Here is a 26,711-nt window from a genome sequence, read left to right as displayed (position 1 = left end):
AATAAATATATCAGGGAAAAAGGAACCATGTTTTTCACTGTTAGAAGTTAAATATGGAAAGGGAAAAGACAGGAAACCATGCATACTGATATAAATAAATAAATAAATAGGGAAAAGACACATAATCTCAAAGGACCCCCTCACAAAATAATTATTAATTACAAGAGCCAAAAACAGTAACTCTACAGCGGAGAAGGCTGGCAGACACCACCTTAATCAAGTGAACAACATCAGTAATGGGACAAATCAAAATTGTATTGTGATACCATGTAATGAAAACCCAGCATCACTTCTGTGATCTTCCCACCAAAGAGGCATAACCTGAATGGAATCATGAGGAAACGCTAGACAGCCCAAACTGAAGGACATCAACAAAATAACTGGCCTGACTTCTTCAAAAGAGTCAAGGCCATGAAAGTCAAAGAAAGGCTGAGGATCTGGTTCAGATCGAAGGAGACTAAAAGAGCAGTGATTCAGCACTGGATCCTTCTGCTATCAAGGACATCATAGGGACAACTGGAAAAACTGAAAACGAGTTTGAAGATTAGATGGTAGTAATGTGTCAATGTTCATGTCCTGGTTTTGATGGTTATGTTGTGGTTGCATAGCAGAATGTCCTTTGTAGGAAATAAACTACACCCTGAAGTATTCAAGAGTGATGGGGCATCATTTCAGCAACTTACTCTCAAAAGGAGTAAAGAAAGGTTCTTGACAGTGTACTCGCAACTTTCCCATAAGTTTGAGATTGTTTCAAAAATTTAAAAAATATCTGACTAACCTTATCTTTCTTTGATGCTTCAAAATGATACAATGGAATACTATCTCTGAATCATCATTATGACCATCAACCAGTGGAACAAGAAAGTGTTAGTTAATGAGGTTTCTATGAGACACATTGGATTAACTTTTACTGAGGAAACTACTGGGGACATTTTATTTAGTCAAAGCTATTGTTCTTAGACAAGAGGCTTAGCCCGAAGAATGGAGTCTCTAAGAGAGAGTTCGTGAACTTTTTTCAGGAAGAAGCTTTTATCGGATTTTTCAAAATGATCAGTATCCCCTGAAAGTTTAATAATTTCCATTAATACAATAACAAGTATCATATTTGTATGAAGTAATCAAAGAAACAAAATAACTCCTTTAACACCTGGGCTTTCCTGAGTCCAAAACTGAAAGGACTAGAAGGGACTTCTTTAAGGTGCCAATCCCTAATCTATAGGCAGTACTGTCCCAACTTAATTCCAAAAGAAACTCAGGAATTTTTTTTCAGTACTACATTTGCATAAGATTTGTTTTTTTAAAGAGGGGTATGCTAAGTTATTATTAAAGTCCCATTCAGATTTAAAATGTCAAGGCCTTCAATCACAATTATTAGCTTTTTACATGCTTTTATCACTATAGCTAATATTCTTCTGGATAATCCAGGCTCATTTCTAAATCTAAAAATTAATTTTTTTAAAGTTCATTTTTATAATTATGAAAAATTTCAAACCCACAGAAAATACAATGAACATCCTTTTCTCCTCATATAGTCACCAACTATTTATATTGTGCCATACTATTTTACCAAACCACCTGAAAATATGCTGTGGACATAATACTACACTCCTAAATACTTCAGCATGTATCTGCCAAAAAAACCAAACTAGGACATCTTCCTTTGCAACCACATCACCATTACCACACTCAAGAAACTCATTAATTTAGTATCATCCAACATAAACACCACGCTCAAATTTCCTCAGTTGTCTCCCAAATCTCCTTTACAGCTGTTCCCCCCACCAATCCATTCAAAGTTCATGCACTGCATGTGCCAATCTAGAATATTCTCCCCCAACTCTGTTCCATCCACCACTTTCCTTTGTCTATCAGAACACTGACTCCTTTTAAAAGACCTGTCCAGTTGTCCTACATAATACCACAAACATTCTAGATGTGTCAATTTCCTCACGGTTAGATTTAGATCAAAGAACTCGAGCAAGAACAGCACACAGGGCTTGCAGGGTACCTCCTACTGCATCACATCAGGATGCACATAACATTGGACCATCTCACTACTGGACTTGCCAAGCTCAACCACTCAGTAAATGTGGTAACCACTAGATCACTCTATTTTCAAGGCATATTTTTCTCTTTGTAATTAACAAGTAATACGTTGAATAATAATCTGAGACTATATGGATATTTCTGTTCCCCAACAACTTTCCTCTTAATGGTTTTAGATTAACTGATGATCTTTGCCTAATTCAATTATTACACTGATAATTACAAAGAACTGATTTTTAAAATTCTATTATTCTTTCCACACATAAGTGGTATTCTTCTGTTTTTCATTTTTTTCCCCATCTTGCTATTTTATTTTTAAATCCCTATGGACTCAGAGATTTTTGTTTCTGAATTCACTGTGCTATAATCCATTGTCTTCACTATCTACCATTTTTTGATTCTCAAATTGTCTCCAATTTGGCTTCTGGGAGTCTCTTTAAACCTACTCCTATGTCCTCCTGACATTACCCCATTAGCCTCTGAGTACTTCTTCACTTTCTGGAATTTAGTCACTTTTCCATGAAGCTCTAGTCTCTTTTAGCAAGAAATAGAATTTGGGGTTCAATATCTGGATGCTAAATATGTTCACTGCTACCAGGATGCCATTTCATGTTTTTCTGTAAGTAAGACTTCGGAAAATATTCCAGGGTTGTAGTTGCTTCCAAACCTGTGACTTTGAGGTTCATTAAATGCAGATACAGAAATGGTCAATAAGCACGTGAAAAGATGCTCAACATCATTATCACTGGGGAAATGCAAATCAAAACCACAATGAGATATCCCTTCATAGCTACCAGGATGGATAAAATAAATAAAACATACAATAACAAGTGTTGAGAAGGAAGTGGAGAAATTGGAAACCTCATACATTGCTGGCAGGGTTGTACAATGGTGCAGCCACTTTGGAAAATAGTTTGGCGGTTCCTCAGAATGTTAAACACAGAATTACCATATGACCCAGCAGATTCCACTCCCAAGTATATACCCAAGAGAACTGCAAACATTTGCACACAAAAACCTGTAAACTAATGTTCATAGTAGCATTATTCACAGTAGCTAGAAAGTGGAAGGAACCCAGATGTCCATCAACTGATGAATGAGTAAACAAAATGTGGTATATCCATACAAGGTAATATTATTTGGCAATAAAAAGAAATGACATACTGAAGCATGCTACAACATAGATAAACCTTGAAAATATTGTGCAGAATATAAAAAGCAGTGATAAAAGGCCACATATTGTATTATTCCATTTATGTGAAATGTCCAGAATGACATAGAAACAAAAAGCAGGTTAGTAGTTGCCAGGACCTGAAGAATCAGGGATGGGAACTGACTGCTAAACAGGTATAGGGGTCCTTTCTGAGGTGATGAAAATGTTCTGAATTGAGATAGTAGTAATGTTTGTACAACTCTAAACAGACTAAAAACCACAGAACTGTATACTAAAAAGGGATAAATTATATCTTAATAAAGCTATTATTTTTCTTTAAAAATGCACCATTTGCCGTGGAGTTAGTGCCACGTCTCATTTGGTAGTGAACTGGACACTCAGCACCACACTTCAGAGAAAAGAAAAATTTCATGCAGTATTTCCCATTTATCTGAAAAATACCCCTCCAGGCAATTTCCCAAACATGTTGAGTACCAATTCTCTAAAATAACTTTTATTATTAAACGAATACTTCTATATAAATTTTTCTTTTTAAGTAGCACTTCAAAGCGTATTCAGGGATCTTAAGACTACAATTTTTTTGTTAATCATTAATTTCTTTGAATAGGTAATGCGTACAAAAACCATTCCTACTCCATAACTAAAAGAAAAACTCTAAATACTCTTCTGCACTCTACTTTTGTGATGTTTCTTGAAGATCTTGCCACATTCGTATTTACATAACTTTATTCATTTCACTTCACAGTATTTCACTGTATGGATCTACTATAATTTATTAACCATCCACTATTAGTGGACTATTAGTGATTACTGTTATTTTTTTGTTATTATAAATAATGTGTTAATAAATATCCTCAGTTATTTTGTACTTGTGCAAATATTTTATGGAATATCTTGAAATAAAACTGGAGAGTCTAAGGTATATTCATCTCACATGTTTTAGCTATTGCCAAACTGCCTTCCAAAAACACTACCAATTTACTTTCCCAACCAAAAAAAAATTTGTCAGTTTTCCTTTTCTAATACAAAGTAATAAACTTTTGATTTCTGATGATAGGAGAAAACTGGTACTTTATTGTAGTGCTAATTTGCAATTCATTAAATATAAGTGAAGATGACATCGTTTCATTTGGTTAAATGCCAATGTCATTTGTATTTCTTTTTCTATGAACTACGTTCTTGTACTTTACCCACTTCCTTTTGGGCTTAGTAGTATTTTACTTCTTAATATATAGGATACACACATACACATGTGTATATATGTATTCCATATATGTAAATATATGGATACTTGCCCTATACTGTCATATGTATTTCAAATATTTCTCTCAGTTTTTCCTCTTTTGATTTTGTTTATATTTTCCATCTACAGAAATCCAAGATTTTAATGTTTCAAAATATTGAATATATCAGGATTTTTAATGGCTTCTAGGTCTTCTGTTATATTTAAAAAGTCATTTTTATTAAATATTTATAAATACATTGCCTATTTTTTTCTTCTAGTAAAATTATTAGTTCACTATGAATATACGTGTAGAATTTATTTTGGTATAAAGAAGGCTTTAAGTTTAAATAAGAGTTTCTCCAACCCCAAATACTTGCAGAGAATCAGAAAAGCTATTGTTCTTTTCACCAAAAATCAACAGAGTACTGATTCAAATAACTGACATTTAAAACCCAAGAAAATTCGCAACAGATTAAAAGTGCTAAGTAACTTAAAACAGGTCCTTCTCAGAGTTATACAGCTTCATAACTGCTATACGTGACCAGTCCCTAATGAATTATCCAAATAACATATGAAACATTATTCAACTTGAGATTTCTTTAATATGTCTATTATATTTTAAAAATATTCTCTCCCTTAATTAACACACCTCTAAGTAAATAACCTTTTATATACAATTTTTACATGATTAGATACTAATGACAACCACCAAAAACTTTAATGAGTTTCTACCAAAAAGAGTTCCTTCTACACATCTTGTATTAAGAATAAGATTATTCTTATTAATTAATTACGAATTTACATAACTCATAGATGACAAAACTGATATAATTAAAAGTTAAAAATGTTCTTTAAACCATTTTTACTGAAGAAAGCACTCTTAGAGGAAAAATGTGATCCATTGGTACCCAAATGACCAAAGTTAACTTACCATGTGTGGAGCACTGATTGTTGCTTGGAACCCTGCAAAAGAAGAAGAGAACTACTGATACATTCAACTGTAAAAACACATGAAATACTCCATGTAATTCCTTTTCTAACATCCGTAAGTTGTTTTTCATAATAATTATTTTCACTTTTATGGTCTCAAGAAATAAAACTTTTATTTTGTACTTTACAGTACTGTCATGCACTGTTAAAATTAGAAAATATAATCATGCCAAAGGCTAGCATGCTCAGTGCAACAGTCCCACTATTTCCAAAAATTTCTTCTCCCATATAGTTAGTTAAGGAAGAATTTCATTAAGTTGAGTTGATAAATTTATGATGTTTTTTCTTTAGATTTATAAAAAGAAAATAAGCTTCCATATATCACAGAGTATGCAACACCCTTGCAAAATTAAATTGCTTCATATTTTTGGCACCTTAAAAAAAACTAGAACTGGCAATCAGAGTAGCTTAAGAGACTAATAAGCTACTTCAATTTACTCTTTACACTATCAACTAATGTTAATTAAAACAATCTTTTCTCCATTTTTAGCTTTTAGTTTTTTCTTCCAGTGTTGCTTTCTCAAAACTTATTTACCTGCTTCTGCGTCTGAAGCAATTTTCACTGAGCGGTGGTAGCAGGTGCCTTCGGGGTTCAGAAGCTCCCCAGGATCTTCTCTGCTGACTGTTAGAGTGCTTCAAAAGAAGGCAGCACGGCAGCTGGCCCACAAAATCCTGAGGCACTTCTAAGCCTCAAAGGCGCCCACTGCCAAGGCTCAGCAGTTCAGCAAAACCTGCTTCAGGAGAAGGAGTTAAATATGGAACTTTCTAAAAACAAGCACAAACCAAAAAATTCAGGGCAAGTGAAGCAGAGAAGTCAGCAGTAACTTAGTTACCCATTCCCTTTAATACTGATTTTTAAGATTGATGCTAATGCAAAACCAACCTTAGTCAACACTGAAGACCCTAAAGAAAACTCAGCACATAGCTTAAACTGTAAGTTTTCATTTAAAGTATGTTTTAAGAATATTTTTATAGAATTCTTATATGTATTGTTTAAAAAATAGAAAAGACACTTCATATATTACATCATTTTATTAAACTGGGTAAGTTTGGGATTATGAAACTTACTAAGGCATAAAACTCAAATTAGCAAGGTACTAGCTACACATCTGGGTCCCAGCCTATTTTTACTTACATAGATTACAGAGTAAATGAGTAAAATTTGTGACGTTTTCAGAAATCCAAAGCTTACCTATTGATTGTGGAGAATCCATATAAGGGTTACACTTTGCATAGTGAGAGCGGTCTGTGGCCAGCATTACTTCAAATACTTTATCTGTCTTGATGATTCCATTTTCTGAAATGAATGAAGCAATATTTTAAGCTGGAAGTGGCATAATCAGAGATATTTTAGAATAATTATTCTGGCTACACTGTAGAGACTAGATTGGAAGAGAGCAAAATTGAAAGTTGTTGCAATGGCTCAGGTAATCACAACCTGGTCTTTAATAATGAAAGTAAGGATGAAGAAAAGTAGAAGGATTTGAGTTATATTTAGTAAGTAATGTATACCTGACTGACTAGATTTGGAGGTGGGAGGGGGGTAATGGTTGAAATGTTGATGTCATATACTGATTTGCAAAATCCTAGACAAGGATCAGAGCTAAGGAAAAAAAGGACAAGTTATTTATTCAGTTAGGAGCTACTGACCATACGCATAGAGATATATAGCGGTCAGTTGGATAAATGGATCTGGGGCGCAGGAGAAAAACCTACAACAGAGATATAAATTACTAGTTGTATAGATGGCAACTAAACCAATGGCAGTGAACTAAAGTGGCCAGGTAAGAATACACAAAAGTGTACATTTAGGAGAAATGCAAAGGAAGTAGAGCCTTCAAAGATTATGACAAGGAGCAGACACAGAGGTAGATGAAAATCAAGCAGATATACTGTTACAGAGCCCAAGAGAAACAAATTTTTCAAGAAGGAAAGCAAGGTCAATATGCTCTTCCCTCAGTGTCCATAGGGAGCTGGTTCCAGAACCCCAGCAGATACCAAAATTTGTGGATGCTCAAGCATCTTATATAAAATTGCATAGTTTTTGCATATAACCTACGCATCTCCTCCCATATACTTTAAATCATGGTTAGACTACTTGTAACACCTAATACAAGGTAAATGCTATGTAAATAGTTGCCAAACATGTGGCAAATTCAAATTTTGCTTTTTGAAATGTTATGGAACTTTTTTCTTCTTCAAATATTTTCAATACACAGTGGGTTGAATCCATGGAGATAGAATCCATGGGTATAGAAGGCTGACTGTATATATTTGCTCCCCCAACTATCAATTCTTTAAGATTAAATATAATGTTAAACTTCAATAACCCTTATTAACCATGCACACAGTAATTATTCAATAAAGGCGTTATTAACTCACTCAGTAAGTTTACTGTCTAATACATACCAGACACAGTGCTACATACTTAGGGTGATAATAAACAAAATAGCATAGTTCTTGTCCTTACAGCTCTAAAATCTGTAAGATTAAATGTATCAACTTGACTTTAACAATCCAGAAATAAATTTTTTAATCAAAACATGCTTTGCTTTATTTGGCTACACTATGAACAACTTTTTTTTTCAGATTTCTTTTTTTTTAATTGAGGTATAATTGACACACAACATTATATTAGTTTCAGATATACAACATAATGATTCAATATTTGTATATGTTAGAAAATGATCTCCACAATAAGTTAACATCTATTACCATACAGTTACAGAATATTTTTTCTTGTGCTGAGAATTTTTAAGATGTACTCTCTCAGTAACCTTCACATATGCAACAGAGTATCATTAACTACAGTCACCATACTGTACATCCCCATGACATTTATTTTACAACTAGAAGTTTGTATCTTTTGACCACCTTCACCCATTTTGCACCCCACCTGCCTCTAGCAGCCACTAATCTGTTCTCTGTATCTATGAGCTTGGTTTTTTGTTTATTTTTTTAGATTCCACATATAAGTCAGATCATACAGGATTTGTCTTTCTCTAACTTATTTCCTTTCACATAATAGCCTCAAGGTCCATCCATGTTACAAATGACAAGATGTCATTCTTTCTTATGGATGAATAATACTCCATTGTATATATACATCACAGCATCCATATCTATTCATCCATGGATGGACATTTAGGTTGTTTCCATATCTTAGCTATGGTAAATGATACTGCAATGAACATGGGGGTGCATATATCTTTTCAAATCAGTGTTTTTGTTTTCTTTGGATAAATATGCAGAAATGGAATTGCTGGATCATATGGTAGCTGTATTTTTAATTTTTTGAGGAACCTCCATACACAGTTTTCTGTAGTGGCTGCAACAATTTATACTCCCACCAGTAGTGCACCAGGGTTCCCTTTTCTTCATAATCTTGTAAACACTTGTTATTTCTTGTCTTTTTGAGAACAGCCATTTTAACAGGTATGAGCTGACAGTACCTCACTGTGGTTTATGATTTGCATTTCCCTGATGATTAATGATGTCGAGCATCTTTTCATGTACCTGTTGGCATTCTGTATGTCTTCTTTGGAAAAATGTCTGTTTAGATCCTCTTCCCATTTATTTAATGGGGATTGTTTGATTTTTTTTGCTATTGAGTTGTATATACTTGGGATATTAACCCTTTATCAAATATATGATTTGCAAATATCTTCTCCCATTCAGTAGGTTGCCACAGCTATTTTAAAATGAGACTTAAGCATCATGAGAAGTTTAAAATATTTATGCAAATGAATTTAATGTATTCATCAACTGTGGAGCCTCCAGGTTCTAGAGGGTAATGGTGCCCACCAGAATCTGAATTTCTCCACATAGCCATTCAAAAACCACCTAAACCTAAGATCAAGAAGGGGCATAAACAAAACCACACATGACCCATGCCTTCACATTACTAGGACATAGAGAATATCCAGACTTCATATTACTTACCAGTAGAAAAATAAACAACACATTCCAACAAAGCTTCTGCTATTGCTGCAAGCCTGTGGGTATAGAAAGCAAAGGTAGGGACTGAAGTTTAAAAGACTAAGTAGAAGGAAGTAGGGAATGCAGATGAAGCACAGACAAAACTATTCCCAGAAAGAGAAACTACAACACTAAGTACTAAAATAGTGAACACAGGTCTGGGACTTAGAAGTTCACTGTACTGGCTACAAGGAAGGAACTTAAACATCAGTAGGCTAACAAAGGTCCCAATACCATTCAATGGCGAAAAAACAGTCTTTTTCAACAAATGGTGCTGGGACAACTGGATAGCCACATGAAAAGAATAAAGTTCAATCTTTACCTCATATCAAATACAAAAATTAACTCAAAATGGATCAAAGATCTAAACAAAGAACTAAAATAATAAAAATCTTAGAAGAAAATACTGGGGTGAGTCTTCATGACCTTGGATTTGGCAGTGGATTCTTAGATATGACACCAAAAGCATGAGCAATAAGAGGAAAAAAATGGATAAACTGGATTTCATCAAAATTAAACACTTTTGTGCTTCAAAGGACATTATCAAGAAAAAGGTAGGGCTTCCCTGGTGGCGCAGTGGTTGAGAGTCCACCTGCCAATGCATGGGACACGGGTTCGTGCCCCGATCTGGGAAGATTCCACATGCCGCGGAGCGGCTGGGCCCGTGAGCCATGGCCGCTGAGCCTGCGCGTCCGGAGCCTGTGTTCCGCAACGGGAGAGGCCACAACAGTGAGAGGCCCGCGTACCGCAAAAAAAAAAAAAAAAAAAAAAAAGAAAAATGTAACTCACAGAACGAGAGAAAAATAATTTGTAAATCATACAACTGAAAAAGAACTTTTATCTAGAATATATAAAGAATTCTTATATTTCAATGTAAAAGGACAAATAACTCAATTTTAAAATGTGCAAACGATCTGAACAGACATTTCTCCAAAGAAGATATACAAATAGCCAATAAGCACATAAAAAGATGCTGGACATCATTAGTCATCAGGGAAATGCAAATTAAAACCACAGTGAGATACCATTTCATACCCACTAGGATGGCTATAATCAAACTGTCAGATAATAACAAGTATTGCAAAAATGTGAAGAAATCAGACCCTTATGCACTGCAAGTAGGAATGTGAAATGGTGCAGCCACTTTGAAAAACAGCCTGGCAGTTCCTCAAATGGTTAAACAGAGAATTACCATAGGACCTAGCAATTCTACTCATATGTGTATACCCAAGAGAAGTGAAAACGTATGTCTATACGAAAACTTGTACACAAATGTTCACAGCAGCATTATTCATTAATACCCAAAAAGTGGAAACAACCCAAATGTCCATCAACTGATGAACAGATAAACAAAATGTGGTATATATCCATACAATGGAATATTATTATGTCATAAAAAAGAATGAAGTACTGATTCATTCATCCTATTATGTAGATGAACCTTGAAAACGTTATGCTAATTGAAAAACTCAGTCACAAAAGCTCGCATATTGTATGATTCTATTTAATGAAATTTCCAGAATAGGCAAATCTATAGAGAAAGAAAATAGATTATTGGTTGCTTATGGTTGGGGGAATAGGAGGGCAAAACAGGGTATCTTTCTGAGGTGATGAAAAAATTAGATGACCATGGTAGCGGTTGCACATATCTGTAAATATATCCAAAACCACCGAATTTTACAATCTAAATTAGTGAATTATATAGTATGGAACTGTACTTTAAATTTAAAAAAAAAATTTAGTGGGACCAGGGATGGCAAACACAAGAAGCAATGCTTCTGGGGGAGAATCATACAGGCAGGGAAAGGATGGTGCCTCTTGATATGGCAATGTAGGGAAAGAAGGAAGAAAATTAAGGATCCTACAGAATCAGAAGAGCAACAAGATATGCCAACTCCCCCCCCTTTTCTCACCACTATTATCAATATCATTATCCATTAAAGAAACTGCAAGTCACTATACTGACAGAAGTGCTCTTGAACTGTGTCCACAAAATGCCTAAAAATAGGAAAAACAAACAAACAAAAACTCCAGTCAAAGCTACTATAAAAAGTGTAAAAAGAAAACAATACGCAGGGCTTCCTGGTGGCACAGTGGTTAGAAATCCACCTGCCGACAGGAATAAAGACACAGATGTAGAGAATGGACTTCAGGACACATCAGGGGTGGGAAGGGTAAACTGGGACGAAGTGAGAGAGTAACACTGACAGGTATACACTACCAAATGTAAAATAGATAGCTAGTGGGAAGCAGCTGCATAGCACAGGGAGATCAGCTCGGTGCTTTGAGACCACCTAGAGGGGTGGGATAAAGAGGGTGGGAGGGAGACGCAAAAGGGAGGGAATATTGGGATATACGTATGCATACAGCTGATTCACTTCGTTATACAGCAGAAACAAACAGAACATTGTAAACCAATTATACTCCAATAAAGATGTTAACGGAAAAAAAAAAAAAAGTGAACTACCTTTGGAGGCTAGAGATTAAAGCAAAATGACCGTTTAAAAAAAAAAAAAAAGAGAATCCACCTGCCAACGCAGGAGACACAGGTTCCAGCCCTGGTCTGGGAAGATCCCACATGCCGCAGAGCAACTAAACCTGTGCGCCACAACTACTGAGCCTGCGCTTTAGAGCCTGCGAGCCACAACTACTGAAGCCCACAAGCCACAGCTACTGAAGCCTACGCGCACCACAACTACCAAAGTCCGCACATCCTAGAGCCTGTGCTCCGCAACGAGAAGCCACCACAGTGAGAAGCCCGCGCACCACAACGAAGAGTAGCCCCTGCTCCCTGCAACTAGAGAGAGCCCGCGCACAGCAACGAAGACCCAACGCCACCAAAAATAAACAAATAAATTAGTTAATTAATTCAAAAAAAAAACACTGTGAGAAAGGGAATAAACTTAAAAAAAAAAAAAAAGAAACCAATATGCAAATCAAAACATTTCAGCTGGGGGGGTCCAGTGGTTAGGACTTGGCGCTTTCACTGCAGGGGGCCTGGGTTCGATCCCTGATCGGGGAACTAAGATCCCACAAGCCGTGAGGCATGGCCAAAAATAAAAAAATAGAAAACTATCAGACTAAGTCTCAAGGCCAAAAAAATCAAATTATCTAATAAGAGTTTAAAAAAAAGGCAACCATTAGCTTTCTTAAGAGTAACGTTCAAAGCAAAGCAAGAATGAAGCAGCAGCGTTTTCAAGAAATTCAAAGAAAGAAAGGGCAAGCTAACAATTAAAAAGGAGCAAACTGGGCTTCCCTGGTGGCGCAGTGGTTGAGAGTCCGCCTGCTGAGGCAAGGGACACGGGTTCGTGCCCCGGTCCGGGAAGATCCCACATGCCGCGGAGCGGCTGGGCCCGTGAGCCATGGCCGCTGAGCCTGCGTGTCCGGAGCCTGTGTTCCGCAACGGGAGAGGCCACAGCAGTGAGAGGCCCGCGTACTGCAAAAAAAAAAAAAAAAAAAAAAAAAAAAAAGGAGCAAACTATTGATATTCCCAACAACATGAACAAATCTCAAGAGCACTAATCTCAGTGAAAGAAGCCAGGAGATTTTACACTATATGAGTCCATCTAATATTAAATTCCCGAAAAGTCAAAACCATAGTGTCAGAGGGCCAATCTGCAGTTGCTAGGAGTCAGGGGTTAAAGGAGGAGATTAATTGCAAAGGGCACGAGAAAACTTTGTGGGTGAAAGGAATGTTCTATATCAGAGATCAGCAAACTTCTCTTAAGATCCAAACAGTAAGTATTTTAGGCTTTGCAGGCCGTATAGTCTCTGTTGCAACTATGCGACTCTGCCATTGAAGTCCAAGAACAGCCACACACAAGACATAAATGAATGGGTGTGGCTATGTTCAAATAAATCTTTATTTCTAAAAACAGGCAGCAGGCCAGATTTGGCCTGTGGGATGTAGTTTGCTCACCCCTGTTTTACCTCATTAGGGTGGTGGTTACACACCTGTATTTGTCAAAAGTTTCAAATCATACTCTTAAAATTGGTGCGTTTTTACATAAATTATATCTCAATAAAGCTGATTTTTTAAAAGTATAAGCCAAGGATTTTATATGCAGCCAAAACTGTTCTTCAAATATCAAGGTTATAGGAAAAAAAGTCTTGAATGTGCAAGAACTCAGGGAATGCTGTACACACAAGCCCTTCCTAAGGAATCTTGTAGAAGATGTGCTTCATCTAAACAAGGGATTACTAGGGATACATCAGAAAAGGACACATATCCAATTTTAGAGCAAAGACTAAAATTAAAAGGGTGGATTGGTCTGCCTTCAGCAAGAATCCTGTCAAGTTATTTTAGCCAGAATCCCCCATTACCTCTGATGTTTCCTCTTAGTAATTTTCCACCCATTGATGCCCACCCTGCTCCTAGGCTATAAATCCCCACTTGCTCATGCTGTATTGGGAACTGAGCCCAGTTTTATACTGAGGTCTCTTTTCCCCTATTGCAATAGTTTCTGAATAACATGTTTTTAACTCTTTTTAAATTATTTTATACTATTTTTTAAATAGGTAATAGTTTTTTAAACTATTTTTTTAAAAAAACTAAAAGGGTAAAGACAGTGATGGAATAATAATACTTAAACGTTATTTGTTCTGACAAAATAGAAAGAAGGCAACTAAAAACAATGGGAAGAGGAAAAAAAGGGGAAAGTAGAATTAGATCATTGAGTCATATAGGTGACAGGAGGAATCAAAGGATACCACTTAATACTGACTGACCAGACAGTAAATAGTTAAGAAAAGGTGGTTTAAGGACACTATAAAAGGTATAAATACAGACTCTCCAAATAACAAAAGAATATTTTAAGAAATCAGCAAACAAGGCACACCAACTAGAGAAACACTTAAATACTCACAGACTAGGTTATATTAATAAATCATCCGTCCATTTGAAAATATTATAAACTTTGGATTAATTAACCCAAATAGAAAGTACTGTTTCTACACAAATAAGCTTAGGCAAGCTACCTGTAAAGGTCATTAAAATAAAACAGTGAAAGCATTTTTTTAAAAGTTTTAAAAGCAGCGTAATAAGAGAGATATTGGACTTCCCTGGTGGCGCAGTGGTTAAGAATCTGCCTGCCAATGCAGGGGACACGGGTTCGATCCCTGGTCCAGGAGGATCCCACATGCCACGGAGCAACTAAGCCCGTGCACCACAACTACTGAGCTTGTGCTCTAGAGCCGGTGAGCCACAACTACTGAGCCCGCGTGCCACAACTACTGAAGCCCGCCTAGAGCCCGTGCTCCACAACAAGAGAAGCCACCGCAATGAGAAGCCTGCGCCCCACAACGAAGAGCAGCCCCCACTCGCTGCAACTAGAGAAAGCCCGTGTGCAGCAACGAAGACCCAACACAGCCAAAAAATAAATAAATAAAGAAGTAAATTTTAAAAAAAAAGATATCATTTACTAAATATTTGTCATGTGCCAGACAAAATCCTAAGCACATTACATACACTATCTTTTGAGGCAAGAACTTAGAAATTATGAAACAATCTTATGCTGTCTCTAACAATCCTATAAAGTAAGCACTATTATTACTCCATCTTACAGATAAAATTGAGTTCAGAAAGACTAAGTTGTTCCAGATCACAGAGCAAATAAGGGGTAGGGCCATTCAAATTGAGATGTTAGATTCCTGTTGACCAGTTCACTGTACTGCTACTACCATATTCAAATAGCTTAGTGACTTCTACTAATTCATTTCTCAAAATACTTCTTGAGTGGGTCATTTGCCCTGAATTCAATTCAAATTCCAGAGGGGTGATTCATAGACTCTCAAGGTCAGAAGGGTCATCAAGTCTAACTTCTTCATAAATTGGTACCACGATCTCTACTTGAAGAGCTGCACTGATGTGGAACAGTTCTTTGCACATTCAGATCACACTAATTATCAGAACACTTCCGTGTATTAAGAGGAAATCTCCCTCTTTATAACTCACTTATATAAACCTTTAGTGCTACGCTCTGCAGTCACAAAGAATATGCTGAATTTTCTATCCAACCAACACTTTTTACACACCTGAACATATCATGACCATTTCAAGCCTTATCTTTTTCAGGTTAAGCAGCCTCACTCAATACATCCAATTACCATCATATTCACTTACTCATTCTTCTCTAGATGAATATTTGTGACATCTAAAATCAAACACATTGCTATAGGCACATTCTAAAAATCAAGTAAATTAAAGAGATTACTTCCCTTAAGCTAGATAATATACATCTACCAAACTGATTTCTTACTCTACAGAGGGACACAGAATTTACTAAAAAACCCTAAATAGTTTTAAAAGCATGTCACCAGTCATTTATTAAGAAGCTGAACACATAAGGCTCAGGATAAAGCTTCCTTAGACCATTATTGGGTGGTTTCCAAAATTTTCACTACAAGGTTCTTATTATTTGCTTTTTCCCAGGATTCCATATTTTGAAAGATGCCTAAAGCAAGCTATATTTACTAAGTTATTAAATCATTTTCCTGTTTTTGACAATCTGACATATACAATTGCCAGTGCCCTGAAATATTTCTAGCAAACAGCAAAGTAATTTAACATTTCACTTTGCATGTATAGCCTAATTATGAGTAAACATGCAATTACCATTAGGCTTTCTAAATTAGTGAACAGTTTTAAAACTACCCATGCCCAATTTTCCTGCACCCTAAGGACCAAAGATCCTAATTAAATAATTATAATAATGGCTAATGTTGATCCAAATATGCAATGGATCCAAATGAGAAGTTAGCAGAATTCAAAAAGGAGAATGCAATAGAATCCAAGCTATAAACCAAATAATTAAAAAAACTTGAAAAAATTAGAGCCACGTTAAGAAGGTATCTGTTCCTCTTCTCAACCTGAGAAGTGGGAAGGGTGAAGAGGGAGATAAATTCCAGGAAAAAGACAAAAATACTACACAAGAGTCATGATTTAGGTAAGAAGAAACTGTGACATGATTTCAAGCAACTGATGAAGTGTAAAAAAAGGAAAAACAAGGAATTCCCTGGTGGTCCAGTAGTTAGGACTTGATGCTTTCACTGCTTTCAATCCCTGGTCAGGGAATCAAGATTCACAAGCCATGCAGCCAAAAAACAAAAAGGAAAAACATTTGACTATTCCTCCTCAATACTAGAGGAGTCTGTGATATTAGAAACAAAGAGCAGGGAATAAACTCTTGCATGCTACATAGCTCAGCAAAGTATTGACCCAGTCATTAATGTTTGTGATGATGGTTATTAATTTTCAACACAAAAATCAACAAAATGAAGATTTATTTATTGCTCAGAACAAAATGAAATGCTATCAACTCTGACAATATAAAAGAGCCCCTAGGGGCTTCCCTGGTGGCGCAGTGGTTCAGAGTCCGCCTGCCGATGTAGGGGACGCGGGTTCATGTGCTATGGAGCGGCTGGGCCCATGAGCCATGGCCACTGAGCCTGCGCGTCCAGAGCCTGTGCTCTGCAACGGGAGAGGCCACAGCAGTGAGCGGCCCGTGTACCGCAAAAAAAAAAAGCCCCTAATAAGTTGGAAAATGAGTACCCTTTCTTACGAAGTGGAAGGGTTAAGGGATAGTGTCAGTTTATAAATTATGGAACAAAAAATTGAGGTTAAAGTATATTACTCAAAGTTACAAAGGTAACCACAATAGAGGAAGCAAAAATTACGGTATAATTGTATGTGGGGAAGGGAGTAAGTTTAGAGGGTGTAAATACTCCTCCATCTTGGCAAGAAGTCAGTAGATGATGTCTAAAGTTGATAAAGAAATAGCAGTTTAAGCATATGCTTTAGAGACTGAAGACAATCACCAGAAGACCCAAATATGTAGTTAAAAGTGTTCACTCGCGGCAGTCTGGGAGCGGGGAGGAGCAGGGCAAGCAATTGTTATTTTTCATTATAAACCCTTCTGTATTATTTTATCTTTAAACATGTACACATGGTCACTCGACTGAAAATTAATCTTAATTGTCCTAACCTTGTTATCACAGATGGATAGTACCTATAGAGATGTATACACAATGTGTATTTGCTCTAGTGAGCAAGATGTAAGATGTGGCAGGGACTCCTTTTCTTTTCTTTTAATTTATTTCATTTACTTATTTTTGGCTGCATTGGGTCTTCGTTGCTGCGTGCAGGATTTCTCTAGTTGCGGGGAGCAGGGACTACTCTTCGTTGCGGTGCACCGGCTTCTCATTGCAGTGGCTTCTCTTGTTGCGGAGCACGGGCTCTAGACGCGTGGACTTCAGAAGTAGTGGCTTGCAGGCCCTAGAGTGTAGGCTCAGTAGTTGTGGCGCACAGGCTTAGTTGCTGTGTGGCATCTTCCCAGACTAGGGCTCGAACCCGTGTCCCCTGCATTGGCAGGCGGATTCTTTTTTTTTTTTTTTTTTTTTTTTTTTTTGCGGTACGCGGGCCTCTCACTGCTGTGGCCTCTCCCGTTGCGGAGCGCAGACTCCGGACGCGCAGGCTCAGCGGCCATGGCTCACGGGCCCAGCCACTCCGCGGCATGTGGGATCTTCCCAGACCGGGGCACGAACCCATGTCCCCTGCATCCGCAGGCGGATTCTTAACCACTGCACCACCAGGGAAGCCCCAGGTACTCCTTTTCTTTCACAGTGGTAGAACTGGGTGCCTTATCTAGCCTCTCTGTAGTTACGTGTAGCCTTATGGTTAAGTTCTTGTCAATGAGAACACAGGCAGAAATTATGTATGCAACTTCAGATAATGCCCTTAAAAAGAATGTGCGTTTTCTCCTTTCCCCATTTTTCTCCCCACCAGCTGGAATATGGAAAGGATGGAGGTAAACTATCTTCAACTTTGTAGATGAGGGAAAGACTTTAGGAAGCACAACAAGAAAGAAGGAGCCCAGGTCCTCAAGACCATGGAACCACCATATTAGTTCTGAACTGCTTATACTTGGATTGTTACAGGAAACAGAAACTTTCATTTTGTTTAAGCCATTGTTATTTTGGTCTTTATTACAGCAGACGAACAGGTACCCTAAAACACAAGGTATCTGTAAAATGAGATCAGTCTGAAGAACAGGATTGGGTTGGAGCGTGGCAACAGGTTGTAGAAGACCCTTAAAAGGCCTGAAAGCTAAGCAAGAGGTGTTTACAATTGATACAGTAAGCAATAGAAGTCTAGGCAGAAAAGAGACATAACAGAGAGCAGTACACTAGGACAATCAGTATAATGTGTAGAATGAACCTGAGAGGAGAGAAATTGAAAGTGTGATGACCAATCAGACACTTGAAGGCATATCACTCCAAGTGACAACTAAGAACCCAGGCTAGGATAGTATCAGTGAAAATACAGTGAAAGGGATGACTATGAAAGGTATTTGTAATGACTGTTGAGTTAATTTGGGGACAGTCTGAAAGAATCAATAACTATTCCAAGACTTTTGATCTGGGAGAATAGAAGACTAGAAGCAATCCTGGCAGAGATGGAGAAAGAAGAGATCCTGTGCTGGTATGAAGCACTGAAAACACAGGTAAGAAAATAAGCCGCAGATGGATTTCAAGTCATGTAAAAACGTTCTCTAAATTTCTGTAAGTAACTTGTTACAAAGTTACATCTCAATAAAAGAAATATTACATAATTATATTAGTTTTATGACTTGAGTGATTGTTAATCATCTACTCTCTATTTCTTCTCCACTAACAAAATGCCAGGGGAAACAATAAGAAATGAACAAAATGGTCCCCTTTTATTTCCCATCTAGAATGATTAGGTGTGATAAGAGGTTAAGTGGAGCCTGAGACACTCTCCATACAGAAAATCTGAAAGGGATTAGTTTTAAATTCACACTATAATCAAAGAAGAATTTTAAGTGATGTCAAGTTATGATAAAGCATATCATCTAAGACCAGAGATTATTCAAAAATACATCTTTCTCGGGGGGGGAGGGTGATGAATTGGGAGATTGGGATTGACATACATACACTATTGATACTATGTATAAAATAGATAACTATGGGCTTCCCTGGTGGCTCAGTGGTTAAGAATCCTCCTGCCAATGCAGGGGACACGGGTTTGAGCCCTGGTCCAGGAAGATAGCACATGTTGCAGAGCAACTAAGCCTGTGCGCCACAACTACTGAGCCTGTGCTCTAGAGCCTGCGAGCCACAACTACTGAAGCCCGTGAGCCACAACTACTGAAGCCCGCACACCTAGAGCCCGTGCTCCACAACAAGAGGAGCCACTGCAATGAGAAGCCTGCGCACCGCAACGAAGAGTAGTCCCCGCTCGCCGCATCTAGAGAAAGCCCACGCACAGCAATGAAGACCCAACACAGCCAAAACTAATATATAAATAAAATAAAGTACGTAACTAATGAGAACCTACTGTATAGATCAGGGAACTCTACTCAATGCTCTGTGGTGACCTAAATAGGAAGGAAATCTAAAAAAGAGGGGATACATGTATACGTATAGCCAATTCACTCTGCTGTACAGTAGAAACTAACACAACATTGGTAAAGCAACTATACACCAATAAGAATTAATTAAAAAAATACATCTTTCTCTAAACCATTATCATTCTTAATAAATACATGTAATTAACTATCTTGACACTATTTCTCAAAGGAGGATGTTCCCTGCACTCCTCACATCTCTGACAAACTAAAACGTTATGCAAAACTCTAAAATATAGGTAACCAAAAGTTAACTTCTGTGGCTCTCTCCTAAAACACACCCACCCACCCACCCCCAACATACATATCCCACAGGTGATTTCATGCAAACCATGATGTGATTAAATTGACAGAATCTTGGATTTGGAAGGGTCCTGAGAGGTCTAGTATACAGTGAAAGCAGATGACAAATCTCTTCCACAATATCCCTTACAGTGAAATGGTCAACCATTCTTTGCTTCAACATATCCAGTGACAGAAAACACTACTTTTCAAAGCCAAATCTTTGACTGTTAGGATAGCTTTGTGAATACTTCCTTATAATGAGCCAAAATGTGCCTCCCATTTGTCCTGGTTTTACCCTCTACTACATGATTTCCCTCAAATATTTAAACACTACTGCTCTCTGTAACTTTCTCATTGCTAAATCAAACCACCTCCATCTCATCAAATCATCATATAAAATGCTGATGCTCTTGTCATCTTGACCACTCTTGTCTGATAATCTTCGGTTTTTCACTGTTATGCTTAAAGCATGTTGGCCAGAACTAAGTGCAACACTAATAAAAATATGCGGAACAGCACAATGGAACTAAGATCACATTGAATAGAATGTAATACAACCTATTATGTGGATTTAGTGCTGCCCAATAGAACTTCTTATGATAATGGAAATGTTCTACATCTGCACTGTCCAGCAGGTCAGCCACTAGCCTCGTGTGCCTACTGAGCTCTTGAAATGTGGTTGGTATGACTGAGGAACTGAATTTTTAATTTTAGTTAAATTTAAGTAGACACATTGATATTAAAATTCTCCCTCAAAATCTTACCTATTAAATCTTATTCAATGCACTGTAAGTTTACTTACTAGTATACACCCATAAGACTGACTTGATGTAAGTTAAAATGAGGAAGTATTTTCTGCATTCTAAATGAAGCCCAAATTTCTGAAAAAAAGTCACTTAGGATCTTATTACCTGGCTATCTTTGGCCCATGAATGCACATGATAAAACTAATAGAATATTCTCTTTTCCAGTATTTATGCTACTAGTTGATAAGAACTGACACTCTAAATAGAATAAGAATAATTTCAATTTATTTGCAGAGATAAATAAGGATACAAAAACTATAAATTATCATAATGCTTACAAATTTAAGTGCCTACTGAAGAAGGTCTCCACTTTAATGTCTTATAAGGAACTCAAACCAAACATCTCCCCAAATAAACCCCTGCTCTCCCACACTTCCTTGCATCCCCCCACCCCCCCAAAATCCCTGCTGCTCACTCGTTTCCAACTCAGAAAATGGCAAATCATTCCCATTGCCCAGGTCTAAAACCTTAGTGTCATATCCTCGACTGCAGTCTTTCTCCTACACCGCAAATCCAAATCTAGCACGTTCTATTTTCTCTGTCTAGAATGCCTGTTCCCCAGCTCTACCTGCACGGCTTGAATTTCTTCCCCGTCACCAAATCTTTACTCAAATGACACCTTAGTGAGGCCTTCTTGCCTACAACTGCAAACCTACTACGCCATATGCCCTATCCTCCTTCCTTACTTTGCCACTTATCATGTGAACATATATTTTATTTGTCTGCTCCCACAAGAAGTAAGCTACAAGAGAGAATAGATGTTTGTTTCTCATTGCTGTATCCCCAGCGTCTTGCATATAGAAGATAGTCAAATATCAGTTGACTGATTTGACAAATTCTATATACATTATACATGCAAAATGACACAATCAAGGATGCAAAGGAAATATAAGTAGAAATAACTGATGGATTAGGGTAGTGGACTGAATTTTTTTTACAAAAATAAAATAGGTAAAAGAACAATTGTTAGCTTTGTTTTAAGTGGCCAGTACAGCATTTGAAGTCTGTTAAGAGTTCACCTTCCACAAACACTCTGGCTTGGACATCCCTGCTCTAGGAGACCACCTCTGTCAAGCTCATCCGCTCCTGCCCCCTTCTTTTCCTTTTACCATGGCGTGAAATTATCCCAACAAAAGTAGAAAATAAACTCTAATATAAACATTACTTGAATTGTCCCATTCCCTGGAATAAGTAGGCTCACAGTTGTTTTGAATTAAGTTAATTTGTTTCATGAGTACCTTATCAGCCTATAATTATAAAACTTTTCATTTCTAAAGACCTGTAATGTCCAACATGTGGCTAGTAGTTAAATTTAATTTAAATAATACAAAAATCCAGTTCCTCAGTTGTGCTAACCACATTTCAAATGCTCAATGCCTCATGTAGCTGGCGGCTATGGTACTGAACAGCACAGATACAGACATTACAAGCAGCTCTGTTGGGCAGGACTGCTACAGACTTTTTTCCTAAAATTTTATTTTAAAGCATAAAACTGATTCAACTACAACACTGGCAGGGTTTAATCTTGTAATTTTCAGTTCTCTATGTCAGTGATTCTCAAGTGTGGTCCCCAGACCAGCAGGAGCATATTACTTAGGAACTTGTTAGAAATACAAATTACCAAGAGCCCCAGCAATCTGTCTTAATTTGTTTTAACAAGCTCTCCAGATGATCCTGGAGATTTTGAAGCATGCTCAAGTTTTAGACCACTGTTCTCAGTCACTTAAGAGCATTTATCATCACAACATAAGCTATGAGACATTATGAGATGTACCATTAGAGTCTAAAGTACTCTGTAAATGATATATCAAGTATGAAATCATAAACAATCATTTCTATTATGCTTTATAAAAGAAAAGCCTCAGTAGGTATTTTCAATAAAATAATTATAATAATATTAAAATGAAACCAATCGTGAACTTTATTTCGTTAAAAAAATTAAAACTAATTTGCTTCCTCTTCCAATTTGCAGACCCTTTTTCACTTCAATATCAGCATAATCACATTTTAATCTTTTTCTAAAGATTTAGTTAGAAGTCTTAGGAAGAATACACAAGGGTGGAATAACCTGTAAAGAGTGAGAAATTTTCAATTTGTGCCAACTGAAATTCTCCCTTGAACAAATATTACTGTTGTAACAAACTAATAAATAAAAATGAAATCTGGGGCTTCCCTGGTGGCGCAGTGGTTGAGAGTCCGCCTGCCGATGCAGGGGACACGGTTCGTGCCCTGGTCTGGGAAGATCCCACATGCCCGCGGAGCGGCTGGGCCCGTGAGCTATGGCCGCTGAGCCTCCGCGTCCGGAGCCTGTGCTCAGCAACGGGAGAGGCCACAACAGTGAGAGGCCCGCGTACCAAAAAAAAAAGGAATCTATTGGCTAGAACCAATTCAGCAAGAAGTTGAAACTAAAGTTGCACAAGTGTTACAAAAGAAGCTAAACAATTTGAGCACTCTTATTTCCTCTTACCAATCATAGCTCTAGTATAAAATGAAACATCCACAATATCAACATCCATGTATGTTAAATATTTCTCATTAAATTTTCTGATAGGAAAACATCCTTAGAAATTTCAGCTAAGAATAGTAATGCAATACATTAAAGTAACTACAAAACCACTGGGAAAAGATCTAGTTTTGGCTGACTACAAATTTGGCCCAGAAAGGAGAGACTTTAAGAGCCTGATTGATTACAATTTCTGCCACAGCCAAGTGTCTACTGCGATAACCTACCGGTGGAAAATTACTTAATCACAATTCAAGTACAGAATGTTTCAGGTGTGTATGCTGTACTAGCAGGCACTAGATCATTTGAAGAAATTTTATTAAAATATTTACAACATATTGAGCTGCTGTTCGATCCATGGGAACCTAAATCACACTTAATATTGTCTCAGCACATAAATTTCCACTTCCAATCAAATATCCTTCCATAAAGTGAATACTGGCAATGCTTGACAGGATTTTTTAAATCTAAACATTCATTACTAAACGCTAAGGAAACAAGTTTTAAATACTGGTTAAAAAAAAAGTCAAATGACTAATATTAAGTATTAATACTAACCATGTGCCAGCCAATACTACTTATTTCTCTCACTAATCTTGGTATTCCTAGTATAGATCCAAGCATATAATATATATTTAATTGGCATTTATGAAAAAAGGAATGATTATTAAATTAAATTGTTTGAGGATTCAAAGATACAAAAAAAAAAAGCCCCAGCCATCAAGGAGGTTACAAATCGAATTAAGAAACATGACAAACACATGAAAAGCTAAATAATCCATAACAATTAAAAATACCACGTGGCAGGATTGTGATTATTTGCAAAGTCAGTGCAAAGAAGAGTGCTATAAATTCTGACCAGAGTGAGAGTATGATGGACTGCCGTCCTTCTGGTATCCCGACCAGACGGCGACACTACATTTCGATTAAAATAAGAAAGTGACACAGCACTGGTCCCACCCTAAAATCATCATCAGAGGAAGGAATACAATTACTAAAGATAATGGTGTAAAGAAACTTCCATACAAGGCTTTTAAAGCATATGGTAGCCCTGAAAAAAGTTTGAACATTCCACATACACAATCGTTTGCTGGATCCCAGGACCTCTAAAGGCTCCTGAAATACGCTGTCCCTCAGGAAGAGCATCTCCTAGTTATCTCTTCCTCCGCCCCCCACGAAGCTTTCCACTGGACAGCCGCCCCAGAAATTTCTCCCAGCATCCGCAATGACATTACTTTCATCTCCCTCTCCCTCCCCTCGCCAGTATCAGACGGTGGCATCTCCCGCCAGAGGAAAAAACGAAGGGCGGGGGAGGCAGAACCGGGGAGAAAGCTTGCAGCTAGGTCGACTGATATGACAGAGGAGGAAGTGAGAAGACGCGGGGGTCGAGGGCGGGGTCCCCTTAGTTCCAGCCCAGTCTCTACGAGCCCTGGCCAACAGCCCACTCCCCAAGGCACGCCCCTCGCCCGCCGGACCCGGACAGGGAGGTGGCGGACTCGAGTGACAGCCCCATCACCTGTGCCGCGCCCCCTTCCCCAGGCCCGCGGGGAGACGCCTGCCCCTGCCCCACTAGCAGCGGCCCCTGGCTCTTTCTCTCTAGTTCCCGTGCACGTCGCCGATGAGTGACAGGTCCCGGGGGAGGCAATCGCCAGCGCTTGCCGTTCGGGACCGCTGGTGCAACCGCGCGCCGAAGCCCTCCAGCAGGCACAGGGGTATACGGAACGTTCCGGACGGCCCAGGGGATCCGATTCAGGCCTGGCCTTCCCCAGTTGCCCCACACCGGGCGGGGGTGGCACTTACTGCGGAGGTTGTGGATTAGCTCCGAGTGGCTGGCGCCGCCGGATTTCCAGGCCATCGCTAAGCACACCCGGAGCAGGTACAGAACCACCTTCAGCGCGGCGACAGTGCCCAGCAGCTTCCCCAAGAGTGAGACCACCTCCCACACGGTCACCGCCCCGCTTGCGTCCCCGCTGTAGCCGCCGCTGCTACTGTCGTCGCCGCCGCTGCCGCCACTGCGCGCTCCCGGCATCCCCCGCGGCACGCATGCGCTTTGTGACGCCGCGCGGACTCGGGTGCGGCCGGGTGGGGCAGGAGGCGGGGGTGGCCTCACGCGCTGCCGCCCGCGTGAGGGGCCGCTGCGGCCGCCCGGGAGTGGCGGGTTGGTCCCGCTGAGTCAGCGCCACCAACACCGCCACCTCTGAGTGGCCTTTCTGAGGCCTCGGGCTGCGCAACGCCTCCTTGCTGAGTTTGTCCTGTGGTCAGGCGGGGTGGGCCCTGGCGCGGTCGGTGGTGAGCCTCACTGCGGCTCTGGTCACCGAGCGCGGTGGCGGGATGGCAGGGCGGACCTCATTCCGCTGCTGCCGGTGGCTTCGCAGTCGCAGCTAGATCAGCTGTTGAGAGCGGCGGGTCTGCTCCTATATCTGTCCAGATTGTTAGACGGTGGGCTTTCTTCGTCCTGCCTCACCCAACCCAATGAATGACTTAATATTTAGGTTGGTTGGAGACAGAGCTCCCTATGGTGGAACCTCGATAATCTTAATAGAACTGGAGGGCAAAGGTCTTCTCTAACCCGAGTACTCCAGCCTCTGGCTTGTGACAAGTACGTTAGTGTTTCGTTAGCAGAGACTTTGGGACCCTGATTTGCTCTCAACTCTAAAGCACAAATTCAGAGAGTGGAAGAATACCGAGACCTGGGGTGGGGGGGTGGAGCGTGGGGAATCCTTTGCTCCTTAGGACAGCGCACTTGGTTAAAAATACTACAGTATCCTATGGCGAATGTGTTATTCGCCCAACACAAGTGTGCGTTTTCAGCTATTTAAGCCTCACAAATTCCACCGTTAGACTGGACACCAGGTTTATTGCTATCAGCTGTGCAAGACATTGAGTGAGAAGCTGACAAGGAACATTGCCTGTAGCATCCAACTTGCTGACTCCTGATCAGAACTGAGACTGGAAGAATCCAGTCACATTTAGTCCAATACACTTTTAAGGAAGGAAACAAAGCTATGTCAAGACATCGATGCTATGCGTCAGCAACAATTTTCGTATTCTAACCAGACCTTAGCAAATGTGGTATCTAGTCTACTTCCAATCCTAAATATACTTATATATTATTTCCCTGTGTTCTGCGATAATAAATGAAACAGTATTCTTTACTTCAATATTGGGAATAAAATTGTCAGTTTGGGACTAATAATTTTCTATTTCATCTCTCTGCTGTTCCCTAATAGTCTTCCAGTTAAAAACAAAACAAAACGACACCAGTCAGCTTTAATAAGAA

The 26,711-nt window shown here is 38.7% G+C and overlaps 1 protein-coding gene across 4 annotated transcripts in view; it reads right to left on the bottom strand.

Moving 5' to 3' along the window:
- The window catches only part of PCMT1 (protein-L-isoaspartate (D-aspartate) O-methyltransferase), a gene marked incomplete at its 5' end in the record, with an annotated part of 47,782 nt that extends 22,322 nt beyond the window's left edge, over window positions 1-25,460 (bottom strand). For 2 of the 4 annotated variants that reach the window (XM_079939326.1, XM_079939325.1), the window contains 3 exons: window positions 5,377-5,408; window positions 6,628-6,732; window positions 25,232-25,460. In XM_079939326.1, coding sequence (XP_079795452.1) covers window positions 5,377-5,408; window positions 6,628-6,732; window positions 25,232-25,460 — 366 coding nt within the window. Of the gene's footprint in view, window positions 1-5,376; window positions 5,409-5,970; window positions 6,142-6,627; window positions 6,733-9,377; window positions 9,431-25,231 lie in introns of those variants that run through there. The other 2 variants (XM_079939328.1, XM_079939327.1) reach the window with 2 other exon arrangements.
- Between the last annotated feature and the right edge of the window lie 1,251 nt (window positions 25,461-26,711).

The sequence above is a fragment of the Stenella coeruleoalba genome (genome assembly GCF_951394435.1).
Source record: "Stenella coeruleoalba genome assembly, chromosome: 12".
Classification (NCBI taxonomy): Eukaryota; Metazoa; Chordata; class Mammalia; order Artiodactyla; family Delphinidae; genus Stenella; species Stenella coeruleoalba.
The sequence above is the reverse complement of the archived record's forward strand: the minus strand, read 5'-3'. Positions and strand labels throughout refer to the sequence as shown.